This window comes from Spinacia oleracea, chromosome 2, assembly GCF_020520425.1.
Source record: "Spinacia oleracea cultivar Varoflay chromosome 2, BTI_SOV_V1, whole genome shotgun sequence".
NCBI classification, from domain to species: Eukaryota; Viridiplantae; Streptophyta; class Magnoliopsida; order Caryophyllales; family Amaranthaceae; genus Spinacia; species Spinacia oleracea.
In genome coordinates, this window is record NC_079488.1 from 48,451,626 (window position 1) to 48,460,668 (window position 9,043).

A 9,043-nucleotide genomic window follows, 5' to 3' on the forward strand; every position below is an offset into this window, starting at 1 on the left:
AATTTCGACTACAACTCATGCCGCCCTCTGCTACCAGAGATTATGGCGACCCATTTTCACTGATTGCAGCATCTACCAGTAATGAAGTTGAAAAGTTTTTGAAACATTAAGTATTTTTGGGTTAAATGTCTTGCGAATACTAAGATCGTTTTTTGGGTGTTGCGGAGACTAATGTTTTTTGCGAATACTAATGCCTTATAATTGTAATTAATCATCAACGTTGTTTTGTAATATCTCACAAACCCACTTTCAACGTTGTTGGGTAGCATTGAAATTCAACTAACAGTACGTTTTACCATAGTAGAGTATTCGTCAATTGAACGTGAAGTAGTAGTCAAATGAACATGAACATTAGTAGCAAGAATTTGATTGTTGAACGTCAAATGAAGAGGAGAAAAGAAATACGAAGTATAAAAATTTAAAATTGTAGGCAAGGATATAAAAATACCATAAGTGTCCAGTTTGGTATGCGTATAGGCAATGATATGGTACGGAATGATATAAAAATACCATAAGTGTCAGTTTTGTATGCGTATAGGCAATGATATGGTACTCAGTGATATAAAAATACCATGAAAAAACAGTTTGGTATGCGTATAGGCAATGATATGGTACTTTGTTTTGTGAAGTATGGTAATTTAGGGTTAATTTGATTGCCTACCCTAAACCCTAAAAACAGAATATACATCACGAAATTAAAGAACAAGAAATTAAATAAGTAAAACAAGTGGGGTTGAAATTATTTGTTTGTATGGCAGTTACTATTTTTAGCAGGTTTCCCTAAATAGCAGTTTTGGCTGAAATGAAAGGGGGATTGAGATTCGTTCTTTTATAGGAGAATGCGTTGCCAAGTGAAGATTTATGTTCTCATCATCGAACCTTCCCTTTCGGGAATGGGGACAAAAGTAGGCGTCTACACTACCCTTGAACCCTAAACCCTAAACCCTAAAAAACAGAAAAAATATCACGAAATTAAAGAACATAAATATTTCAACAATCACGTTATTATCTCTATTACATAAAGGAACGGTTGAGGAAGGATCGCAATCACAGTTGTCCAAATCAATTAACATCGTTGTCTAATACTCCCTCCGTCCCGGAATACTTGAAACGCTTTCCTTATCGGGCCGTCCCGGATTACTTGAAACGCTTCTAAAAATGGAAACTTTACATAATATTTTATTATTTTCTCACCTTATCTAAGGGCCCACCAACAACCCTACTACCCCAAATAAACATTAGAAAATTCATGACCCCCCACCACATCCCACTATCTATATTAAAAAAATACCCCATTACTAACTACCTTTCAATTAAATAAGAAGTCAATTATAATGAATTAAACCCAGTGCCGGTCAAACGGTTTCAAGTATTCCGGGACGGAGGGAGTATTTACTAAACATAAATAAATGTAACATATGTATGATACTAAAAAATATTTACTAAACATAAATAAATGTAACATATGGGCTAAGTATGATACTAAAAATATAATATCAAATTGAATTTGAGAAGGGTGGGAAGACAAATACTCGAATAATTAAACCTTTCAAATACTCTAATACTGAAAATTTATTATAAAACATACCACGATTTTACGATTGAATGGTAAAGATTTTACGAGCTTATTTTCTAATAAGGGCGCATTAGTGGTGATACGAAGTAAGAGAGATACGGAATGCTATTATTATAAAATAGAGGTCAAATGTACTCTCACACGCATCGCGTGCGTATATGATATGGTACTCTATACTGTATAGTTTGGTAATTTAGGGTTTTTTTGGAATAAAGAGAACACTTGTGAATGAGATTCAAACAAACAAACATTACAAAAAAAAATGAATTAAAAACCATAAATATTTCAACTTTCATGTTATTATAGTTATTATATTCCAATATATAAAACATAAGATTGGTTTGGTATGCGTGAAGCCAAGACATGGTACTATGTACTGTGACGTTTGGTCATTTAGTGTTATGATATTTAGGGTGCCACGTAGAACGATCATGCTTACGCTCATATGCCACGTAGAACGATCATGCTTACGCTACGTGATCTATTAGGCAAGGTTATGCGATATTATTGACAACCAAAAATCATACAACAAGGTGTGGTGGTTTCCTAGACCTCGAGTTTGAAGAATAACTCTCATTACCATCTTATTATATTTCTAATTGTTATCTATCTAATTGTTATATATAAACAACATCAACGTATTAATACATGGTTAACACGATATATACAAACACTGCACCATTTCCTTTTTTGGAAACTTTTTCCTTGTACATTGACTATTTTACCCTCATCCACTTGCATTGTACTTCCTAATTTTACTTTAAACAACTACTCAAATGGCGATTGAAATTTCATCCCTCATTTCCCATTACAAAAAATTGTAGCCGAATTTCTTTGTGTTTATGCATTTAAACAATCATAAGTAGTGTTTTATATTTTATTATAAAATTTAATATTTGTATACGATCCAATTATGATTGTTTAGCAACTTAATCGAATTGTAGTTTTCAATATTATTAATAGTGCAAAATGTTATCCTTATTATCTTTTTTGATATATTGTTATACAATATTAACTCAACTATGAAATCGATTTATTTATATATGAAATCGATTTATTTATATATGAAATCGATTTATTATTATTAATATAATTATTTTCAATCAATCAGTCGGCTCGAAAACCTGTTGAGTAAATAAATCAGGTAGTTAGTCTCACATACATTTATCTAAACGTACAATATTCATACAGAATGGAACAGTTACACACGTAAACCAAACAACAATTAAACTTACATATTCATACAGAATGGTACATAATCACAAATATTAGACAACTCAACTACAACGTTTATTAAGGTATAACAGGACTTCTGAGAGGACTTCTGAATTTGAGTCTTATTTGTATTAGTTCTTCGTCAAGTCATGACAACTCAATAGGTCTTGTGTGAATATAGGAGTACGACTTCCATGAAATGTATGATTTCCGTTGCCATGAAGAACCTGGTTGCTATTATTTCCAGCAAAGCATTGATATTTATCTGTGCGTTGATAATTTTTGTCACTACCGTCACCTTGAAAACCTGGAGTACCTTGAAAATTTTGGTTACCATTGCCTCCCTGTATAAACTGATTTCCGGATCCTTCAAAGGTTCCACCTACGTTGCTGGTGAAGTACCTAATGTTGCCTGCGTTTTGGGACATTTGAGTTCCACTTTGGTTTTGTGACATATGAAAAATTCGCTGTCCGCTTAGGTTTTGTGACATATGAACACCACCTACATTTGAAGATATTTGGGACATTTGAACTCCACTCATGTTTTGTGACAGGGGCATAACACATGGATCTTGGGACCCTATCAAATCATCCCCATCTTGGGACATACGAATCCCACCGACGGACATGCGAACTTGAGTCTGTGGAAACAAATTTGTAGCAACACCACCTCCTACTCTAGTAGCAGATGCCTGAATCAGTGCATTAAGTCATTGACCAAAAAACTTTAAGTAGTTCATAATACTGCATAATACATGATCAATAAAATCACCTGATAGTTTTGCATGGGTGCTCCATTGTTGTAGTTGTGTTGCGGATATATAAGAGTCCCACTCATCTGACCTACACAAGCACGGAAATTGTTTCCTCCAACTTGATGTTGCGGATCCACTACATTCACCGTACTATACCCAGCCATTACCTGCTGTTGGGGACAAGACAATATCACTTACAAAAAACAAACAACAAATAATCATGGAACAATTTGTTGCGCAGTCAGGAACTTACAAATTGATTTGGCCAGCCGGGATGGAAGTTGTTCTATATGTTACCGTACTTTATTCCTTGGTGCCCGGTGTAATCAGGATTCATAGCTACCGGATCCATAAGTTGTTTAAAAGGTACAGGAGGATTAGTAGCAGGTTGTTCAGGAGGAGCATCTTCAGCCACGCCTTTCTTGTTTTTCCGTACTTGCTTTTTAGCTGGCTTTGTATTCTCACCAGGAGGGATAAAACGTTTCTCACGAGGCCTATGAGCCTTTACCCCACCTCGCGGAACAGGATCTTTGGCAAGAATGGGTGGTAACTGACAAGGGCTTTCTTCTCCAGAACTATTAGGCAAGTTATTAACCGACCCAGGCGTTGGTGGTCCGTCACTGCCCCTTCTGTTAAGGACGGATGCTGCACCGCCTTCATTATCGGCCACTTCTGCTGTCACTACGTCACTTACATCCATCCGTAACATAGCAGCCCGAACCATCTCAAGCATTATATCAAGTTTTTGCTCATTCTGGGACCCAAGTAAAGCAGCAGGTTCTACTGCATTCATAATTTTGTCATACCGATTAATTTCCTCTGTTTTCTTAGGATCATGATAAGCTACCTTCACAAGGGTGTGCTTACGTTGAATATCTTTCCTCCATCGATCCATAATGTATGATGCAGGAACTGTTACCACATTCTCCATGTCTAACACTTTTATTATATGCCTACAAACAATGCCGTGGCACTCAAAGTATTTACAGTCACACTTCCCAAATAAGGTTTCTTTGTTGAACAATACCACATAAGTACGCTTAGGGCCACCCAAAGATATTTCCTTTTTTAAAAACTTCGACCATATCCACACTCTATCGGAGGCTCTACCTCTACATCAGAAATGTCTTTTTTACTAACAGGGGTCACATAACATACCCGCGTGCACTGGACCTGAACTTCAACAAACTTCGCATCCGTATATACTTTCTGACATTTTCTCTCATACGCAAACTCCCCAACCAAAGGCCTTGTAAAACGGATACAATTCACATCCGCAGCTCTTTCATCATTCGCCCTACTCTCCATGGCCTTGCAATATCTAGGAGCAAACTGATACAATCTCGTGTTCTTCTTCAGGTACCCGTCGAAAAAACTATTTATGCTTTCAACCCGCTGAGTCGTCTGCATCCCTGCCCAAAATATATGTTTGACATACACCGGTATCCAGATATCTCTCTGCTTGTACAGAACTGCCATTTACAAATTATGAAATATATTCAATTTAACATACGCTATGAACAATTTTGTGTCCTCCAGGAAATTAAACTACTTATTTGGTACCTACTGTTACTACCTATGGTATGATTCATTGATTAAATAAGTACCATATATATAAAGTAATTATACCAAACGGATTAGTAGAGCATCACTGAAACTGATAATATCAACACATACCTTGAAGCCACTTATAGCTTTGCTTTGTGTCCTTGTTTGTGTCCAGCTTATATTTTTTAATTGCTTCAGCCCAACCTTCCTCGAACTCTTCTGGTGATAAATTGTTGTAGATTACATTCTGTAACGCCACTTTAATTTGGGGATAATCTGTAAGAGAACCAAGTTTCCGCTGAACTTCTGCATAATGTGCCACATGCACCACCGATGTCGGGTATGTGGCATTGGCATCGCTATTCGAATTGCCTTCCTCATTGCAGCATCTTGGTCAGTCATCATTGCGGCTGGAGCTTTTCCTCCCATACATGACAACCAAGCCCTAAACAACCACACAAAGGTCTCTGCATTTTCATGGGACAATAACGCACATCCTAACAATATAGTTTGCTCATGATGATTTACCCCCACAAAGTTCGAGAACGGCAACTCATACTTGTTTGTCAAGTAGGTCGAGTCAAAACATACAACATCACCAAAATACTGATACGCCGCTCTGCTACGAGCATCCACCCACATTACGTCCTGCAACTTTCCTCCTTTATCTAACCGGTGCAGATGGAAAAAGTTTTGGTTATCCTTGGTCATTTTATCTAAGTAGTTGATCATTGCTGCAGCATCACCATCCCTAAGCCTCAGTCTCATCCTCTTATTCAAAAGATTATGCATATCTTTCTTCGAAAATCCTATATTCTCAACCCATTCCTTCTTCCTGCTAAGTTGTTGAAAATCTGTGCAACGGGCGTCCCTGAATCATGATCATTTTCAATCTGTTTCAATATCACATCTGTAATCTTTTTCACCCTATACATCGAAATATGATTAGACTTGCTTGGCGTAGGGTTATGGTTCATGTGTTCGTTTACAACAGTCTTCACAACCCAGTTATTCTCATTGGTACGAGAACCATACAACATCACCGGGAAATTACACTTCTTCGACTTCTTCTTAACCATTGGTTCTTCAAAACAAGTCACTTTTTTCCCATTAATCACGCGCCGGTAAGTGGTTCTCCCATAACATTCGCACCTCCATACATAGCTCTTAAGGGATTTTGATTTCTCACTTTCTTTGCCACTTTCTTTCCTTTCTTTGCTAGATGTATATTCCACCAACACAAACTACACCAAATCCTTGTTGCTCCCCACCCTTTCCAAAAACTTCGCTCCGATCGCACAATCGATCATCGCATCACTTCAGCAATGGAAAGGATTCCCCATGCGAACGATAATAGTTATTCATAGCTTCCCAACTACTAAAACTCATACCAACAACAGGGGTCGCCATGACCGGACCATTTGTACCTTTTGTCTTCTTAATAGGGGTAGTATAAACTGCAGAACTTCTTCCTTCTCCACCTTCCCCATTACCTAAATCTCCAACAACCTCATCCAACTCCGTATCCTCATTAAGGTCATCATCATTTGCCACAAATACTTCTTCATCCAATTCATCACCTGCATCCAGTTCCTCATCATAATAATCAATTACTTCGTAATCATTACCATCTTCAACCCCATCATCAACATCTTCTTCAACTACATCAACATCCTCATCAACCTCATCACCCTCATCACTCTCATCACGTACCCTCACCCTCATCACCCTCAACCTCATCATCCTCATCACCAAGTAAATCCCAATGCTCATCTAAAGAATCTTCATCCAGTTGATTATCAACAACCTTCATTACCAACACAACTTACTTACTGACTAAACATAATAAACAACAGACGTACTAAACTATATATATTCCATAAATGTATATAGTTTGGTACAGTAACAATAACATCCTAACTCAATAATAATAATGTATAATGTATCAAACATCGTTTAATCAGTAATAATAAATCATTAATCGTATAATCACTCATTAATGAAATCATTCATTCATCATAATTCAATCGTATAGAATATCAATACATCATTATGCATTAAAACAATTTCATTTCAGTTCCTAATTTCATTGTGTTCCTAATCTGATTGTGTTCCAAAGCAAATCATATCAATAAATTTATTAACCATAACCCTAATTATTAAAACCCTCCAAATTATTAAATTCCTAAAATGATTCATTCATGCTTGTAAAGTTACAATTCTAGGAAGATGAAATCTTTCAAATTAATGCAAATTTACCTCGTCTAGTTGTAATCTTCTCCTTCTTCCCCCCACTGTCCTACTTCCCTCCATAGCTTGTAAACTGAACCGGATCTGGATGCCCTTTAAGTGTCCAAACCCAACCCAGCTCTGGATTTAAATTATTAGGAATAACAGAAACTGAACCGGATCTGGATGCCCTTTAAGTGCCCATTTGCGAATGAAGAACTATTTCAATATCTTGGACAAAATAATTTCGTAGAATTAATAAATGGTTTTTATTTGGAGCAAATTCATTTGTAATTGTTTTAATTTGGAGCAGAGAAAATTAATTTGTAAAAAAAAATTTTGAATCTCGCCGAAATTAATTTTAGATGAGAAACAAATTTTTGGAGGAAGGAAGAAGAACTGCTAAATGAAGAACTAACAAATGAAAGAGGAAGTGGGAACCTTTGGTTTTGCCGCCAACAAAATTTCACGGAACTTTGGCGCAATTGGTAAAAATTTCACTCTCTCTCTAGCATTTCAGTTGGCGCCAATTACTATACCATTTTGCTTTTATTTTCTCAGTTTAGGAGCCCCACAATTGTACCATATGAATATATAGCATTATTTAATTGCTATTATAGGTTTTGCAATCTATAATAATTATAGATTCAGACTTTCTCGCATAGAATAACACATGAAACTTATTCACTCATTAGCTTAATCGAGATCTGAGCCACATACTCCAAGTCAACTAATCCACACTTAAGTCACAAAAAATATATTAAAAGAAAAGTCAAAGTGCACACCTTTAGTCTCGAATATGTGTGTTTGTCTTGTGTATTTGTTGCTCGTCGAAGATTTGTCCTATTTATCACCCGCTTTCTTGCAGCAGACAGTATGAACATCTTCCCATTAGAGTTGACTTTCTAACAAGATATTTCAAAGTTCAACAAAATTGAAAATTCAAAGACCCCAAATAAGGTGCCCAATTTGCAATAACTTGAACCATCTCTAACTTTTATTTTGAAACCGATTATTCAAAATCAAGAATCAATAATACATACATATTAAAATTGACAATACAACAAGTCACAATTTAATGAATAAAAATTGATATCAACTGCATCCCACCGGCCACCACCATCAACCTTCGACCCACTCTCTCTCCGTTGCGCAGCCACCTCAACGCCGCCCAACTCCACTCTCCTCTTTCCCGCCGCTAAACCGTTGACCACCCTCAAACGCCGCCCTCCTCTCCCCCCCCTCCTCGCCGCCCAACACCACCATCACTACCCTCTTACTCGATCTACTCGCTTCCTCATTGCACAACCATCATGACGCCTCCCAACACCAACATCACTCACGAAACCTCCCCCTCTCAGCCACCTTCCTCAATTGCAATAATTTTACAGATTTTCTAAAATAATTTTCAGATTTGATTTTGCAATCAATATGCTCGATTTTCTAAATTTAATAGAAATGATGATGCATAATTTTTTATAAGAAAAATGGATTGTTGTAAGGATCTTTAAGTTCATAATTAAATTTTGATAAACATAATAATTTTTCTTTTCATCAGAATATAATATGAATTTTTTTTGGGCGAATTTCTTTTTTGTAAAGAAATAATAATTGAGAAATAATTTTTATTCTGATAAAAACAAAATGATTGAGAAATAATTTTTATTTTGATAAAAAGAAAATGATTGTGAAATAATTTTTATTTTCGGCAGAAAAAGTT

The 9,043-nt window shown here is 36.2% G+C and overlaps 2 protein-coding genes across 2 annotated transcripts; both read right to left on the bottom strand.

Moving 5' to 3' along the window:
- Positions 1-2,794: 2,794 nt before the first annotated feature.
- Positions 2,795-3,857, bottom strand: LOC130466918 (uncharacterized). Its single transcript, XM_056835481.1, has 3 exons — positions 3,800-3,857; positions 3,564-3,716; positions 2,795-3,483 (listed from the first exon to the last, which is right to left on the bottom strand). The coding sequence occupies exons 2-3, from the start codon at positions 3,708-3,710 to the stop codon at positions 2,923-2,925; spliced, it is 708 nt and encodes a 235-aa protein (XP_056691459.1). The 5' UTR covers positions 3,711-3,716; positions 3,800-3,857; the 3' UTR covers positions 2,795-2,922.
- Positions 3,858-4,614: 757 nt separating this feature from the next.
- LOC110775299 (protein FAR1-RELATED SEQUENCE 5-like) lies at positions 4,615-5,862 on the bottom strand. Its single transcript, XM_056835906.1, has 3 exons — positions 5,383-5,862; positions 5,224-5,341; positions 4,615-5,018 (listed from the first exon to the last, which is right to left on the bottom strand). The coding sequence occupies exons 1-3, from the start codon at positions 5,860-5,862 to the stop codon at positions 4,615-4,617; spliced, it is 1,002 nt and encodes a 333-aa protein (XP_056691884.1).
- Positions 5,863-9,043: the final 3,181 nt, after the last annotated feature.

Coding starts and splice junctions, on each gene's coding strand:
- LOC110775299 (XM_056835906.1), bottom strand. CDS start 5,862: ATGAGACTGAGGCTTAGGGATGGTGATGCTGCAGCAATGATCAACTAC. Junction 5,342..5,382: donor AGAAGTTCAGCGGAAACTTG/GTTCTCTTACAG, acceptor GTGGCGTTACAG/AATGTAATCTACAACAATTT. Junction 5,019..5,223: donor AAGCTATAAGTGGCTTCAAG/GTATGTGTTGAT, acceptor TGTAAATGGCAG/TTCTGTACAAGCAGAGAGAT.
- LOC130466918 (XM_056835481.1), bottom strand. CDS start 3,710: ATGGCTGGGTATAGTACGGTGAATGTAGTGGATCCGCAACATCAAGTT. Junction 3,484..3,563: donor CACCCATGCAAAACTATCAG/GTGATTTTATTG, acceptor GCACTGATTCAG/GCATCTGCTACTAGAGTAGG.